This window comes from Opisthocomus hoazin, chromosome 9 (genome assembly GCF_030867145.1).
Source record: "Opisthocomus hoazin isolate bOpiHoa1 chromosome 9, bOpiHoa1.hap1, whole genome shotgun sequence".
Lineage (NCBI taxonomy): Eukaryota > Metazoa > Chordata > Aves > Opisthocomiformes > Opisthocomidae > Opisthocomus > Opisthocomus hoazin.
Window position 1 is genome coordinate 14031135 of NC_134422.1, and position 16802 is coordinate 14047936.

General features: G+C 46.5%; 1 protein-coding gene across 1 annotated transcript in view; it reads left to right on the forward strand.

Annotated features, from left to right (window-relative positions):
- The first annotated feature begins 1826 nt into the window (after positions 1-1826).
- Positions 1827-16802, forward strand: part of TFCP2L1 (transcription factor CP2 like 1) — a 37186-nt gene continuing 22210 nt past the window's right edge. The window contains exons 1-2 of the mRNA XM_075430590.1: positions 1827-1910; positions 6155-6306. Coding sequence (XP_075286705.1) covers positions 1849-1910; positions 6155-6306 — 214 coding nt within the window. The 5' untranslated portion in view covers positions 1827-1848. The remainder of the gene's footprint in view (positions 1911-6154; positions 6307-16802) is intronic.

The window sequence follows — 16802 nt, forward strand, 5'->3', positions numbered from 1 at the left end:
TGCAGATCAGGAGAGGGTATCTGATGCTGTGGTGCAAACTTCCGTGCTGGGAGAAAAGCAAGGGTTAGACCAGAAGAGGGCTGAGATTTCTTTCGGAAGAGGTAGACAAAGAACAAAGATGTATTTTTTTTTCATCAGATTTGTCTAAAAAAGGGATGGGAGGGTCAGGAAGATTCAGAAGACAGAGCTGCTAGCAGTCTCTGTAAAATTAGTTTGCAGATGCCATCTTATTTTCTACATTCAGCAACAGACCAGAGAGGAAACAAATGGGATTATTTTAAAGTCGTTTTCCCTCCAACATATTTGCTTTCTAGAAAGATAGTAAAGAAAATATTGACAGGCCAGGCTTGACAGGATGCTTTGTTTCATACAGTGTGATCATTTACTCTTACGTTGGACTACCCATTTCTCCAGTCAGCATGGCAAAATACTCAAACTGTGGAAGGATATTTACTGTTTAGCGAAGTCCCTGGACACCTCAGCAAACATTGTCTTGCTTCTCTGTCCAAGAGCTATACATAGACTTTTCTTAACCAAGGTCTGGGCAGCAGCAGCAGCTGATCAGATGTTGTGTGAGCAGAGCTAAGTACTTTTAAGAGTACAAAAAGTCGACAAGGTAACTCCAGCCATTTTGCTTTGAAAGAACCAGGTGTTTGTCTAGCTACGTAGCAACAGAGGAAAGAGAAACTACCTTCAAGGCATGTTTGTTTGTGCCATTTCTTAGTCTGAAACTAACAGAGACAAGCAGATATAAATAATGCACCTTTAAGGCTCGCAGCACCTCTGTGAAGCTACTCAGTTAGCCTTCAGGTTACCTTGTTCTTCACCTCACGGCACATCGGGGTACGAAGTGCCAATGCCCACAGTTACACTGCATCTGAGTCTTTGGGGCTCGACCTAATGGTGATCTACAGGTGCTATGGCAACACAGATATTCTATAGTCATAGCAGGATAATAAAAATTTCATCTGACAGTGAAATGCCACTATCTTGGCTGTGAAATCTGGCAGTACCTGATAATCTATGCTGATGGGAGTGAGTAAACTGCGTTTTCCTCAGTTGAAATTTGACCAGGAATCTTGCAGGTAGGAAGCCTTCTCCTGCAAAAACAACTGGAAGGCTTGTAATGGCTCAGGCTAATTAAGGGTCTGTTTCCACTTCTGCTGGTGGATAGACAATGGGACATGAGCAACCGGCAAGCCCCCTCTACCCCTCTGATTCCCCACCCCCCCCCCAAGCTATCAGACGCGGGGAGGAGCGATGGGGCAGGAAGATGCAGAGAGAGCGGGGGGTGAGGAGCAGGGCGGGTACGGACAGCCCGGTAGGTCAGGATCGGGCCCTGCAGCCCGGGACGCCGAGGGAACAGGTTTCTTCTCGCCGGGCGGGGAGCCGGGCCAGGGCAGACAGCGGGGTTTCGGGCGCACGGCTGACGGGTCGGGGGGGAGCTCGGTCCCTGGCACTGTCTGCTCGCTCCTGGAGGCGCAGGCCGGCCCGGGGGCCCGCAGCCCGGCCCGCAGCCGGTCCCACCGCCCCCGGGGCGAGGCCGGCTCCCGTCCCCCCGCCCCGGGGCTGCCCCGGCCCCTGCCTGCCCGGGGGCCGGGGCGGGCCGGGGCGGGCCGGGGGAGGGCTCGGCCGGCTCCGGCGCCCCGTCCCGGCCAACCCGCGGCCACCGGGGCTGAGCCATAAAAGCGGCGGGAGCCGGCAGGGCCGCGGCTCCGTCTGCCGCAGCCGTGCCCGGCGCGCCTCGGGCTGGGCAGCGCGGCTGGCCCCCTCCCGCCGCCCGGCCTCCCAGGGACCGCGCCGGGCCCCCGCCGCCGCTCCCCGCCGCCCCTCCCCGCCGCCCCCAAGATGCTGTTTTGGCACACGCAGCCGGAGCACTACAACCAGCACTCGACCGGCAGCTACCTGCGGTGAGTCCCCGCACGGCCCCGGGGGGATGGGGGGGGGCTGCCCTACGTCCCCGCAGCCGGCGGTACCAGGCGGGCCGCGGCATCCCCGGCCGCGGCGCTGCGGACTTCTCCGAGGGACCGGGGCTCTTCTCTTATTTTTTTTTTTTTTCCCTTCTTTTTTTCTGTTTTCTCTTTCTATTTTTCCCTTCATCGCCCGGCTGGGCGGCTGTCCGCAGTTCTGCTGTGCGGCTTTGCTGGCTTTCCGCCGCTCCAGGGCTGCGGGGCGATGTCAAAAGCCTCTGGGAAACGGCTGCTGGCAAACGGAGAGGGCATCCAGTTTCCTCGGGATGGGATTTCTTTCTCTTCTTTTTGGGATGACGGGTAAAAGGCTCGGAATTTCACTTTCTGAACTTGTCTAAACCAGCTTTTTCCTGCCTCCGCACAGTTGTGTCTAATTAAATGTGCCTAATTTAAGTACAAGGGCTGCTAAACAATGGTCTGTAACGTGCGTAGCACAAACCCATATTTCCTCCCTCCAGAAGACGACAAAGCAGACAACTTGGGGAGGTTCCTTTCAGCTGGGTGCTTATGAATTATTATTTTTTTTCCTCAATATTTAAAGCTGAGCTCTCAGCTGGTGTCAATTGCCTCTGCTCCGCTGAAGTGTGATTTTGCTGAACTGCAGCAGTGGAGAGCCTGGCTGTGGCCCAGGAGCCTTGCTTTCAGACTGCACCCCAAATCACTGCTGCCGGGAGAGCAGGGAGTTTGCTGGTGAAGCACTTCAGACACCTCAAACTTCCCTTTCAAGGAGACATGCAATCTTAACTGCTCCTGCTCCCTATCAGTGGATTTGCAAAGGAAATTTTTTGACTAAGTAATGATGTCCTATTACCAAATGCTACAATACCATGAGATTCTTGCTTTCTGGCAGCCTCTCTGCTTCTTCAAACAAGGTTCTTCACCTCCCCCCTCTATCCCAGCAAGTCTGTTTTAACAACGTGTGTGTGGCAAAAGTCTTGTTCTCTCCTGCTTTGTACTTGCAAGCCTGATTTGTTTAGGGCAGTGAGAACGGCAGTAGCAGAGGAGCATCAGCGCTGGTGCTTTGGTGGACTGTCTCTGCATTAGAGAGCATTTATGGTGCTTAGGCTGCTCCGTTAACTCCACGGATTTGTAGCACGAGTGCTACAAGAGCGTCAAGTCTGGGTCAGGCACGAGCCCACAGATCAAATTCCATTTAACTGGCCAGAAAACATGTTAGATTATTTTTGCTGGCGTGATGCTGGCTGGGGTGATAAAGGATACCTGATCTGGTGGGAAGGCTGCTAGTATGAAGGTAACCTGTCAGTGTTTTAGGAACAGACTTCAGCTCTAGTGAGTATCTGTTGCTGTGATTGTGGTGGTTTTGATCTGGGACTAAAAGCTCTAAACCCAGTTTTATGGCAGCAATGTCCTCGGGTGTTTCAGGGAAGGTCAGTTGAATAAAACCCTTGTTTTTTGTAGGGACCTCCAGTTCTCGCCATTTCACTCTCCATGGGAATGTGTCAAGATATGCATTTCTAGAGGGGCTTTTTTCTGCTGAGCTGTGCTTTTCTGAAGGCTCTCCATACCCGCTCATAGTGACTTTGCAGAGGAAGCTGAAATAGTACGATTGTTGAAGTAGCTGTGGGAAAAGTTTGTATCAATTGTACTTTGCAGAGATCAAAGGCTTGTGTTTGAGACATCCATGTAAATTCTGCTGTCCTCGGTGATATTTGTAGTTATAGCAAAGCAATACTACAGAAAAAGACTTGTAAATATTTCCTCATTGTTATGGAAACTCTACATGTATTTTAGTCTCTGTTCTGCCAGCTGACTGGATGCTCAGATAACTTTCTCCCTTCCCAGGCAAGGGGACTAACTGTTGGTTAAGACCGGAATGGTAAAGCTTTAATATAAAGGTGAAACTTGGGAGAGTTGTAAGAGTTTCCTCCTCTTTTTTTTTTTTTTTTTTTTATTAAAGGATGGGAACTGTTGTAAAAGCCTGCTTTTTTCAAAACTTCATTTGTAGCTCTTGAGTGAGGAGAGTTGAACCAATGTTGTAATGACTTATATACCTATAGCTTAGAAATTCTTTTAAGCCTCGATCTGTTTCTTAGATGTAAGTTCCCAATGCTATTAATAAGTTGAACTGATTTAGAAGGCCTTGATCCAAAGCCACGGATACCCCTGGCCATTAGTTCAAGCGCTGTGGGAATGAAAATGTGATTAACTTGTGTGGCTTCATCTGTGCCTTAACGTGGTGCAGCTTTCCAGAAACCAAATCATGGATTGCTCCATGCTCAGTCTTCAGCGGCTGCTCAGCTGTTCCAGCGAGCACAGGGGTGTTAACAGCCTGACGTGAAATGCGATATCTGAATTGTGGCTTCCCCTGGCCTAAATTTTTCAACTGTTTCAGCTGAATAGGTGTACAGATTCCTCACCCGTAACTGTTAAACCTGGGCCAGATTTTGTGTGTCACTTTCTGCTGAACAGCAGAAATTTTCAGGCTTCAGAGTTTTTGACCTGTTCCCGTCTGTACAGCAACACGCATTCCGATAGCATTGTGCAGACGAGCGCCTTGAGAGCGAATGTTGGCATCCAGGGCGAGTGAGATGATTCTGTGGAGCAGTATCAGATCCTGCATGAGTGTGAAGCAATGCTATCTATTTCAGAAATCTACTGCAGGCATTTCTGTCACTTCATTACTGTAGTAAATCATCATTACCAAGGGGAAAAAAACCCCATCTCTATGGCGGCAGTTAGGCAAGAGCTGAGATTGTCAGTAATGCCAGTAAGCAAATGGGGCTGGATGCCTTCAAGTTGGTGATAATATGGAGGGGGTGGGGTTGGAAGAGAGAATGGAAACGGAGATGGGTGTTTCTTTTTTCTTGTCTGTATCTAAAATGGCACAGTTTGCTCTCTGGCTTTATTTTGCCGTAAATAGGAGTACCTGTGTTTGGACTAGGCACTTCAGCAGTTTGCTATAAACTGCTGCATCGTTTCACTCATGACCTGGGTAGCCTTCAAGGTTGTGGGTGCTACGCATGAGCACAGGGTGGATCATTAACTGAATAAGCAAGGAAAAAATTCTTAATGCCCTTTCCATAGGGAGCATGCTTGTACATGCTGGCATGTTCCTGAACAGTTTTTCTTAAAGCTTTTTGTGTTTGGGACTACAGAAAGGAGCAAAACTGCAGTCCCTGTGATGGGAATCTCAAATCTTCACACATCTGGAGGAAATGGAGGAGGAAAAAAGAATTGCTTCTTACTCTGAACTGTCTCTGCATTCAGTACAAATCTCCTAATTTGGAAGGATATTAAAGTCTTAAGTAGGTGGACACAATGATCAGAAATGCTAACAATATGGGAAAGGCTAATCTGGTTCTTCAGTATTAGACATGCTGAGATAAGGCTGCTTATTCCTGACATCTCACTTCGTACTAATCATTCTGTTGTGCTCTCAGTCTTGCCAATACCCGTTCTGCTCAGGCATTAGTGTGGGCTGGGAGCAGTCTGATACGAAGTCAGCAGGCTGGTCGACATGAACATCTTGTAAAGGAGCAAGAACTGGGACTGTGAGCAGGTCCTAGTGAAGCAGCTCCTGAGCACCTGTGTGTGCATCTGTGAAGGTAGCCCAATGCTGCCTTAACAGCTACGCGATTCCTGAGGACCAGGTTTATTAGGGTGCAAGGAGATGTTAGTCAATTAGTCCAGCAGTTCATGCCATCGTTTACCTGAATGTCTCCTTTTTTACACCAGAGCTGTGTCTGCTCATCACTCTTGGCTGCTGCTTGTAGACGATTTTCTAATTTGACGTTCAGCTGTCAAAATGAAGTGCCCTTTCTTGCTATTTTTTTTCTGAAAGGCTCTTGTTTGAAAACCCAAGAGTTGTTAATTAAATATACTTCCACAAGAATAAAGAATTTATTTTTGATAATTGTTTTTCTTATAAGGAAAGCAGCTTAACTGAAAGGTAAATCTGATTTATATTTAAAAAACTTAATTTAGTTCTCAGAAATATTCTATTTTGCTAATGCTATGTTCTTTTAATGTCCAGTACTGACATAAAAGGCAGAAGTTGCCTTGTTACATTATGCAGGTTGAATTTTTTATTTTTAGCCATCATAACTCAGCGTTTCTCCAGAGACTATCTCCATTATCTCAGAGCATGAGAATCAAGTGCAGATGGAGGCTGGGATATTCCGTAAAGTCTTTGTAACTGAATGTGCGTGAATTGTATGTTGCAGAGATGTCCTTGCACTGCCGATCTTCAAGCAGGAAGAACCGCAGCTGTCTCCTGAGAACGATGCCAAACTGCCACCCTTTCAGTACGTCCTCTGCACGGCCACATCACCTGCTGTGAAACTGCACGAAGAAACCCTGACCTACCTCAACCAAGGTAGGGTTTGTACTGCACTGAAGGACAGCGTATTTCCTGGGAACGATTCATGAGAGAGATTTAATCTTGTACTTGTGCCTTACTGGGAGGGCAGCGGGATGGGGAAAAGAGGTATAGAGATGGAGAGGGGGATGGAGGAAAGGAGGAATATTTAGTTTTTCACAGTTATGTACCAGATTGTCAACCAGTATAAAATAATGAAGTACCACTGATTTAACTGTTGACTTCAAGCAGCGTTATAGCATGCATGGTTCCCTGCGGCCAGGTACTGGCTTGGTCTCAGACAACGTAAACTGCAGCCTCCTACCTTCAGCTAAAAAGGCTGGATCCGTTAAGCAGATTGGCAGACTTTGGGCTGGGGAGGGCTCGAACAGTGCAAGTCCCCAGGCGCTGCTGGAGGACGTTGCCAGAGGATGAGTTAGCAGGTATCCAGGGGCTCTGCGGTGGGCTGGGCGGAGTGTGACATCCCTCCCACTGACTGGGTGAGCTGGCTCTGCTCAGTCCCCAGCTTGATGAGTTGCTGGGGTTCAGTGCAGCAGGGTGCTCCATAACTGACCACATAGGCTAATTTTTACTGCTGGATAAGCAAACATTGTGTGTTTCTCTAGGCTCTTTTTTCTTCCTTTAGCAGAATTTGTGCAGACACATCTGTGGTTGGAGTTTGGCAGTCACTTTGCAGCACCTCCTGTGTATGGGTCCTGGGGTGGAATCAGACCTCTTCAGGCACAGACTAACTTAAGACTTACTGCACTTATTTTCTGCCGGGCTGTGAACAAGGGTATTAGCTTAGCAACAAGCTGAAGGCTGTCTGCTCTGTTACTGAGATCCTCTCCCGCTTCAGGACACTGCCCCAGCTTTTTAAGCTTTGAGCAGTGAGCATGAAGCTCACATAGCTGCCTCTCTGGCTAGGTTTCTCTCAATGCTTGTACAAAAAGCACAGCCCTGACCTCCCTTGGACTCTGAGCTCAGGTGTGACTGGCTGATGGATCTGTGTTGCTAGCTGGTAGACCCATGGAGCCCCCATGGAAAGATCAGCCAGCTGCTGCAGACTCTACCCAAGGAGCCAGATGTTTCCTGCCACATAAGCTGGCACTGTGCTGTCTCCCAGGATCAAAAGATGCTTGAGATTTGTCACTGTGTTCCCAGTTTATCCATCCAAATAGAACAGACCCCAGGAGCTGATATGGGGTGTATCAAGGATGAGATGGAGATGAATCTTCCTGTGAAACACAATTCTTTCCTTTTTCAGCGTAAAAGATTTTCTATTGTGAAAAGCAGTTGATGGCCAAATATTTCAGCATTCATGAGGTGGTACCTGCTTTTTTACTTTGTTAGGGCAAAAGTTAGACAACTCTTTACACAATTCCATGAGTTTTAAAAAGCTATGTCACTGGAGAAGTCTGTTTTCTTCTGCAAAGTAAGACTGTTACTGCCTTTGCGGGTAGACCGTGTTGTGTTAGGCTTTCTCTGGCTTACTGTTGCAAAGAGTTGTCTCCTGCTCCATCTTGACACAGTACCGACCTGTTGTCTTGGCAGACCACCTGTTCTTGGATATCTTCTGCACGTGTTTTTCATCCCTCAGTGGGGAAGGTGGGATGTGTCCTTGCAGAATACGCCCTGGAGAGCATGAGGCTGGACAGGCCTGGAAGAATGAAGCAGGGATGAGGCTGGCAGGAGCTGTGCAGGGAGACAGAATTGGGAAGGGGCTGGGGGAATAAGGGAGCAATCCTGAGTGCTGTTGGCTTGCCACAGTGGATCTTTGGGGTGATTAGTGGTAAAAGGTAGTGCATCTCCTGACAGTTTAATGGCTCACTGCTTTCAGTTCCTCTTGGCAGGAGCTTTGCATCTGCCTGCCACCTTCTCAGAAGCATCCTCACCTCATTTATTTAAGCTCCCGAGAAATTTGTTGTCTTCCTTACACTGAGATGCTCTGAGTTTCTTGAAAAACCTCTTGAAATTCAGTGATCTCTGTATGTAGATTTTTGTTTTTTTGCTTGGGATCTTACAATATACATGTTTTAAAAGCCATTCTGCTCCACTCCAACAGGTTGCTCCACAGTCCACACTGTTGGCTGCGCTCTTGCTCCCAGCATTGACCCTTTTCAGTAGCAAGGGCAGGCCTTGACTGTAAATTTGTCTGGCGTGTAGTCTACCTTGATACTAAGTCCATTAGACCAAAATCACTTGCCCCTTCTAGTTAGGAAAAAGGGACTGGGGTCTGCTCCCAGGTGGATATGAGCTGCTGTGAGAAGCTTGCTTGAAGGCAACTACAGATATGGGGAGAAGAGGGGATGCTGGACATGCCTTTCAACCAGCTGTGGTCAGAGCTGGGGAGTCTAATTTCTGTTGGTGGGATATCAATGAGGATATTGCCTGGGGTTAGAGATGAGGATTTGTCTCAATTCCAGGACAAAGAATCAATTTGAATTAACAGGTAACCTCCCATTTCACTTAGAAGTTCCTAAACAGAAACCTCTACATAAAAGGGTATTTGGTCTTTTCATGACATCTATGTCAAAAGCATGTTCCTATGTCAAAAGCATGTTCCTCCTACATTGACCTTCTGGCATGAAAAAATTGGAGATGTCTGTTTAAAAGCAAAAACTAAAGTGCTTGATTCAAATTTTCTTCCCTGTGGGAACCACTTTTGGATTCTTGAGCTACGTAGTTTCCAGCAGGTACCTGTTGTGTAGGTGTTTTCCCATCCCTTCTCCAAAACCAGAGGAGGGTGCTGCAACTCTTTACTTTGACTGGCTCAGCACAAGCCAGGGAATCTCACCCAGGCACTGCCACACTGATCTCAATTGTCCTGCTTAAGCTAGAGCCAAGTGCAAGCTAAAGGCTTGGACAGAAAATTAATCCCATTAATAGAATGATGTTGTATGAGCCTGAGGCGAGGTATGTGAAGCAGACCTCAAGGCAACCCAGGTCTCTGGAGCCGATAGTCACAGCATGGCAGAAGAGCTGACTGACTCCAGAGTGCTGTGACCTAGCTGCAGTGCTATGGCCATCTTGTGAAGCAGGTTAGACCATTCCCTGCACCTTCCTGCCTTATGCTGACTGTAAGCAAAGGGCCACCTCTTGCACCTTATTGTGGTCTGGCCAAACACTGTTACATAAAACTTCCCTTCTCACTTGTATACTTGAGTTTTGTGATGGATTATCATTAGTGGATGTCCCTCCACCCTGTCTGTGCTGGTGAGAGCGTCAGTCCTAGCTGGCTCCTGGTAAGGCAGATACAAAGACACAGTGGCTCTCCCAGCTCCAACAAAGCAGTTCACATCCAGTGTGGTTACATACCCAAACTGTGAGGGCTGGGTTTGGGGTTTTCTGCTTGCTGGGTGACTCTTGCCACTTGCTGTCCAAATGTTCCTTCCTGACTCAAGCCCTCTACCGCTCAGTAACTGACCTTTCATCACCCTGGAGCAGTTCTGCTCCATGCCCTGAAACACTTACTCCCCATGTGACTGGTTCAGTGGTGCTTGGTGAGTGGACCAGCTCAGGTGATAGTCTATGTGCAGGAGTGGATAGAAGAAAGGTCAGGTCTGACAGAGCTACAGAGCAGGGAAAGCTGGAAGAACTGGATAGCAAATTGAAGGCCGAGTTGCATAGGAGAGACAGAAGAGGAATCAGTGGAGAGATCTGGGTGAGATCTGAAAGGTTTGCATATGGCTTAGGAAGAAGGGCTTGTCCAGTGGCTATGTTTGTCTATAAATGGGAGAGGGGTGGGAGAGAGCTCCAGGCTCGTGGAGCACAATGACTTCTCCTGAGCTTTGCTTCTTTCTGGATAGACTTGGAGAGATGGTCAGTGGCAGTGAGGAGGGAGCGGTCTTTGGCCTGGACTCTCTACAAGGGTGAAGGAGGAAGCTGAGAGCACTACTGAGCTGGAGACCAGTGTTTTCAGCAAGGGCAGGGGAAGCATTTGTGAGGGAGCATAAGGGAGTAAGCTTAGCTGTTGTGTTAAGTTGACTTGGGGACATTCGGCAGTGGCAGGCTCCCAAGCTTGTCTGCTCCAGTTTGAAACTGTGAGTGCTCGCTGGCTGCAGCTCTAGAACCAGCCTATAAATGAAGTAACTAGAGTCAAATCCTTAGCTTTGTTTCCAAAGACTGACTCATTACACTTGTCTTTGCCGATCTCTTCACCCCCCTGCCTTCCCACATTCATTGGAAAACTGGAGCCAGAGCCCTGCTAGCCCAAATTGAACATGATTTTAGTTTGCTAATCCCTAGGTTAGTCTGTAGATGAAGAGAACTTTACTGGGCCTCAGGAGGATTATGCATCTGACTGGACAAAGTATAGACTTATTAGTATGTTGTCTTAGCGCCACTCTGCCTTCAGTCCATGAAACCTGTAAAGGTGCAGTCCTTGCATCAAAAGCTGCTTCTGGCATTGCTGCTTTGGTCAGGGATCGCATCTGTCAACAGAGCTACAGTGTCCGGAAGTCTGCAGCACAAACATCGCCTAATGTTTTTGGAACTAGACTGCCGTTTAGCACTATTTCAGTGTCTCTTGTGGATAGGGATTTTCAGACAAACAATCAACCAACAACCATATTACAAACCGCTGCTTTAGCAAGAGGGCTTGATGCAGTTGCATATTTCATGGTCTGCAGTCATATGGGGTGTGGTTTGACCATGGCTGGTTGAAGCTAGTTTTGAACACAGACAGAAATGGGAGCAATGAAGGTGGTTCCAGAAATCGCACCAGGAGGAATGAAGAGGAGCACAGTAGATCTGAATGCTAATAAATGTGAGGAAATAAAATCATTGCTTTAACAAACAAAACAAAAAGCCAAAAAACACAAAAACCTGAAAGTCATTGCCTAAGGGAATCAGCTCATAGTGCCAGAACCACATGTGGACTGTGAGCTGTTCAAGTCATGATTTTGTTTCATGACCAGCATTGCGTTGGCTCAGAGCCTCAGATCTAAAGTACTCCAAACAGAGGGTGGTTAAGGTTGATGGCAGGGGGTCACTGAGAGCAGGCTGTCTGACAAATCCAGCCCTGTCCCCAAGTGGTACTTCAGAGTAACTGGCTGTCACCTGCCTGTAAACTTTTCCTGGGCTCTGTTCAGCTCTCTAGATCTGCGGTATGTGACTTGTGGTTCTTGGCAGTGTGAGGATTTTAGTGTACAGCTGGTTAGGGTTAGGAATGCTGGCCATCTCTGCTTTACAATGTCTTCCAGGAGTCATCTTTATTGTCAGTCCTAGACAGTTCAGAAAACAAACAAGCCAAAAACCCAGACCGTGAGGGAAAGCCACTAACGTCTGAGAAGACCTGTGATGATATTGGGAGTGTTGCTGTAGAGGTGCATAAGTGACAGATGCTTCACGATGCTGAAGATGGACTTAGTCTGAGTCTGGGTCACACCTAAATGAAAGCCCCAAGTTTCAGCCCTCAGGTGCAAAAGGCATGATCCAGGTTCAAGACAAGTGTGCATAAACTGGAACACTTTAAACTGTGCTGTGTTTAAAACCTGCTGGGTGTTTTCCTGCCTCAAGCTCACTGCAGACGTGTCCTGGTTTCTCCTCCAAAGAAAGGTGCAGAAAGTACTGGGCAATGAACAGCTGAAGTGGACATCTTGAAGCAGGTTGGTAATTGCTTGGGTAGGAGATGAAATCACTTGCAACGGAAGGCAAAAGAGAACCTTTGCCTCCCTTAAAAAGTCTAAAGTTCAAATCTGGTTGTCTAATCTTCTACAGTCAGAGAACCCAATTTTAAACACTGAGATTGACAGTAAACAAAAAAAGCTGTTTTGTATTGACGTTAACTCATACGTAATTGAGTTTTTATGGGATCACAACTGTTCCAGGAAAACTACATTCAGACAATTCTTTATTTGACTAAATGAAGTGTAGAGAAGGCTGAGTGACCAGCTCTGCCTGGGTGTGCTTCTGGGTTAATTATAGCTGTGTTTGTGGGGATGTTTTTGCTCTGTCCCATGCTAAGAACTTCCTCTTTTCCTAACAATCACTGCCATTACTGATCAGGCCCTGGATATTTCAAGGAGCTCTGCTGCTGGTGGCCTCTCCTGTGTGAACATGCGCTCCACCCTTGCCTGAGATCACGAGCGCAACAATGGCTTTGTGTCATTGAGACTGTGAATATCAGGTGCTCCCTGGTGGCTGTCCACCTATGTGTCCTTGTTCCCTGATCATTGTGGGGTGCTGTACTGCTCCTTGACCCCTTTCTACTCTGCTCCTGGGTTTGGATGGCTTAAAAAATGGCTAACAAAGCAGGTTTGTCTTTCCCATTTCTGAGACTGGCTACTTGGTATTTTTGGTTCTTGTGGTGCACCTCTTCGTCTTTGGAGAAGGAATTTGTCTCATGCCCGACTTTGAAGATGGCTCTGAGTAGATTTTGGTGTCTCAGCTGAAGCCATTAATTGTGCTAGCAGCTATTTCCCCATATGTTTGGCAGCTCTGTCTTCACTTGGCAGCCCAGGATAAACAATCCTGTCTCCAAACCACACCATCCCTAAGCTCACTATGAATCTTGCTTCAGATGACAGGGCACCTCTGCATAAGCAGAGCATCTGACTTCTGTTGTCCCTAAGAAGCTAGAATCTCAGTTGTCTTTTAATGAAGAGGCTGGTTTCTATTCTTTCTGTAGTCCTTTCTTCTGTTGCTAACATCTGGATGAAATTCAGAAGGGATTGTGAACTTGCTGGATTGTAGTCTGTGCACAACTCCTACTGGAAGCCCCTAGACTGCATTTTTTTCTCCCACTTCCGTAGATCTTCAGTGTCTGTGAAGGGAGGAAGCGCTCAGAAGTTCCTCGGAGTGTAGTGAGAAGTAAAAGAATATCTGTAAGGTTTTTTTTTTCCTTATATTCCATGTCACTGTTTTACTTTCCTCCAATATCCGTATCTACTGTGAGATTCTTGTGATATAATAGTGAGATTTTTGCCTGTATTTTTACAGCATTTGCTGTCTCTATCAATGTACCTACAGATCTGAGAAGATGTGGAAATTTTTCGATTAGCTTTCCCTAACTTGCAGTGTCCTAAAAGGTCACAATTTAGGTAGCAATAAGGCATTTAAGAAGCACTGTAGGTTTGACAGGATTAGCTGTTTTTATAGGTGTAATATATGATACCTGATTTCTAAAGAGGCTGGAAAAAATAATGCCTTTTTTCCCCTTTGCTTCCTACCAAGCATTATTATGTGTTCCTGAAAACAGACAGCAAGTACTTGAGCAGTGAGATTCCTCTTGTCCTAGCTTGGTGCCACATGTGTGACCTGTGTCGAAAGTACAGTCTGCTTTGATGGGACAGTTGTCAATCATGTCTTCTCCCCTGCTCTGTGGTAGGCACTAACTGAGTAGCCGGGTGCGGGAGTAGGACTTGCTTTCTCCCAGTTTCTTACTACAGAAATGTGATGAAGGAAGTGACTTATCTGAGGGCATCTGAGGGAGCTGCTGGGTGGGGTCAGGAGTCATGCTCAGCTCTTCTGCATCACTCTTCAGAACCCTCACCTGCGACCATTCTTCTTAGTTATCTGAAACTCAAGTAAATATTACACACAAAGCTACTCTTACAGAGCTATAAAACCTGTTGTCCAAATTGACTTAGAACAGGTTGAAACCAGAAAAAGCCTGTATTTTTTACTTCCACAGAGGGTGCTGAGTTTTTCTGAGCTGGAGAGATGTAACTAAGATAGTCCTGGGTGTTTGAAGTACATGCTAAAGAAGTGGAAATACAGGAAGAAATTATTTTCACAGTGCTTTTCAGCTTTCCATCAGAAGTGCACAGTGTCTTGACTGATTAATTTGTATTAAAAATCAAAGTTTATACCATGGCTTAGATTAGGTGGGGTCCAACAAAGTGGATGAGGTCCATGCAAGAGAAGCCCAAGTGCACACAGCGAACATAGCAACTGGGAGTGTTTCTGTCTACTGGCTGGTTTTCTGTCCTTGCTTCAAAGTCAGACTGTAGTCTTGGAGGAATTAAATGTACATCCCTCTCTCTTGAGTGGAAACCACTGTAAATGAGGAGTGTTTCTGTTAGTGCCTGTTAGCTATGAAGTGTCACCACTGTAAAACAGACTGTCTTCAAAAGTCTGGGAAGAGTAGGGCTCAGCTGAATGTTCGTATAGTAAATGAATACTGAAATTTTCCTCCAGTAAACTTCGCTCTGAGACATGTGTTTGACTTTCCCACAAGAAAGAGGTAGGGAAAGAGAAAGAACAGGACAAAGAACCCCCCTTGAGTTGGGGGCAGATTGTAAAAGGAGGAAAGACATAGCGAGAGACATGATGACAGTGTAGCTCTGTGGTGTGGTGGTAGAATTGGTAGTTGAATTGGTCTGCTGTGTTCCTATAGTCTTGCTACCCTGGTGGTAGTGCAAAGTAGCACGGATATCCTCAGTATTGGCCTCAGACGGGTCCCAAAACACAGTGAAGCTAAGGTAGCTTTGCTGCAAAGGGAAACAGTAAGGAGCCAGGTGAAAGGTAAGATTGTGAAGTCGTGATTGCAAGTCATGTGTAAATTGTGGTTCTTATTGCCACGGTATAAGCAAGTTCAGAAGGAGATGGTACAAAAGAGGAGTTTGTGAGCATTGGTCGTGACTGGGCAGCTTGATACAGATGTGATCTGGACACTGAATACCAGAAACTGGGAAGTTATGGCCAGGAAAGGGCAGCCTGTGTCCACCTTGCTCCATCCCTGGTCACTTATAAATGCATGCTGTGTTGAAGAAGAGGTGTGGGGCAAGATGGACTGCTGTGTCAGGATGATTCTTGTGTTCCTTTTGCATTTCCTGGCCCACAGCTGGTCCTCCTTTGCAGGGTTTCCATGTTCCTAGCATAGTGGGAGCTTTCAGGGTGGCCTGTTGTGTAGATGGTGGATTCATAATATCCACTGGGTAAACATCTCCTTCAGCATCTTGTCAAATGAGGCTGCAGTAAGCAACTGCAGAATACCCACTGCTACTTGTGGCCTGGGGAGAGAGGATTCTGCCTTTGCTCCTTGTCTTGCGGCGTGTCCGCACATGGGACACTTCAGCAAGTCTTAAGCTAAGTTTTATTTTTGCTTTTGTCTGGCTAAAAAGGTGTGGGCAATCAGGCATGTAAGTTCAAATGCCAGCCATGTCACTCTTGCCTGTTTACCCTGTGGCTTCCTTAGTCTTTCTTGTCAGAAAAATCACTGTGTGTGCCTGATGCCCTGAATAGTTGCATTTGGCTGTTTCAAAGGTGATCCTCCTGCTTGGCGGATGTGCTTTAGTTTAGGAGAATAAATGCTTGCTTTTTTTTTCCTCCCCCCTCCTTCTGTGTGCTGCATTCAACTGTCAGCATTCCTTTGCCTTTATCTGTGCACTATTTAGGATGTCCATATAAAGTTGCTAAATGGAATTTTTATTGGCCAGCTTGGCTTAATAATCAAACAGTTTCCAAGCTGGTTCTGTCTAGTGCTGTGTGGATCCATTCTGAGCAAGAGGACTTGCAGCTGGTTTTTTTCTTTCCACTGACTTTTGTTGGGGATATTGCTTAGTACAAGTTTAGGGTTTAATTAATTGCTGGAAAGGCACGCAGACTGCTTGGCTAGATTAAGTAAGGTCTGAGTCATATTGGTCTGGAACATCAGCATCCTATTTGAAAATCAGTGTATCGTATCGGTCTATCGTGCAGAAAACCACAAAATGCGTAGTGCAAGTGGCCCTTGAAACGTAACACCAAAATATAAAAAAGCTAGCAGAGTATTGTGGTTGTGGAGCAAATAATCTTTGAACAAAATGTAACTTTGAGCTTGAAATAATGATAATCTTCTATAATCAGAATTTCCCTAGAATGCTGGGTGGCTAAATTCCAGCAGTGGAAATCAGTTAAACTGCTATAGCTTGTACCTTTTGAGCGTGTGAAATTGTTCCTGTGTTGAACTAAATTACTTTTCATCCATAGCGAATTGTTGGCTTTCAGTTCTTTTGTCCCCAAACTAGGTGGTCATGCCTGCATTTAATGTGTGTTAATTACCAAAGACAATAAAAGTTAAAAAAGTAAACAGTCTATAAATCCTCTTTAAGATAGATGCAATAGCTTTATGAATCACTAAGCAGGAACTCGCTGGACCTGGGTGGTTACTACTTTGCTGGATACAACTCTTGTTTGTAAAGCAGAGTTGCTCAAACTCTAGCCTAGGAGGAGATTGCATAAATTTGCTGTTGCTCGGGGAATGTCTGTTCAAAATACAAATTAGTGTATCATCACCCACCCAGGTTTTTATTGGTGCCCCTGAAGCTTTCAGTGAAGCTGAGGGACAAATTGCATCTCAGGAATTTAAAGTGGTTTTCCAAATACTTGTTACCGTTCTGTTCCCTGCCTGAGGTAGGGAAGAAGGCTTGTGGTAAGCTCTGTGCAAGGGGAGCACCGGGTTGTGCAGGCAGGAGCCTGCTTTGGCCTCTGCTATGCTGGGGATTTGCTTGCAAAAGGTATTCTTCATTTCAAGTAGTGACAAAGATGCTTTAGGTGCTCTTGTATGTATGTATCCAGTGTTAGAGTAC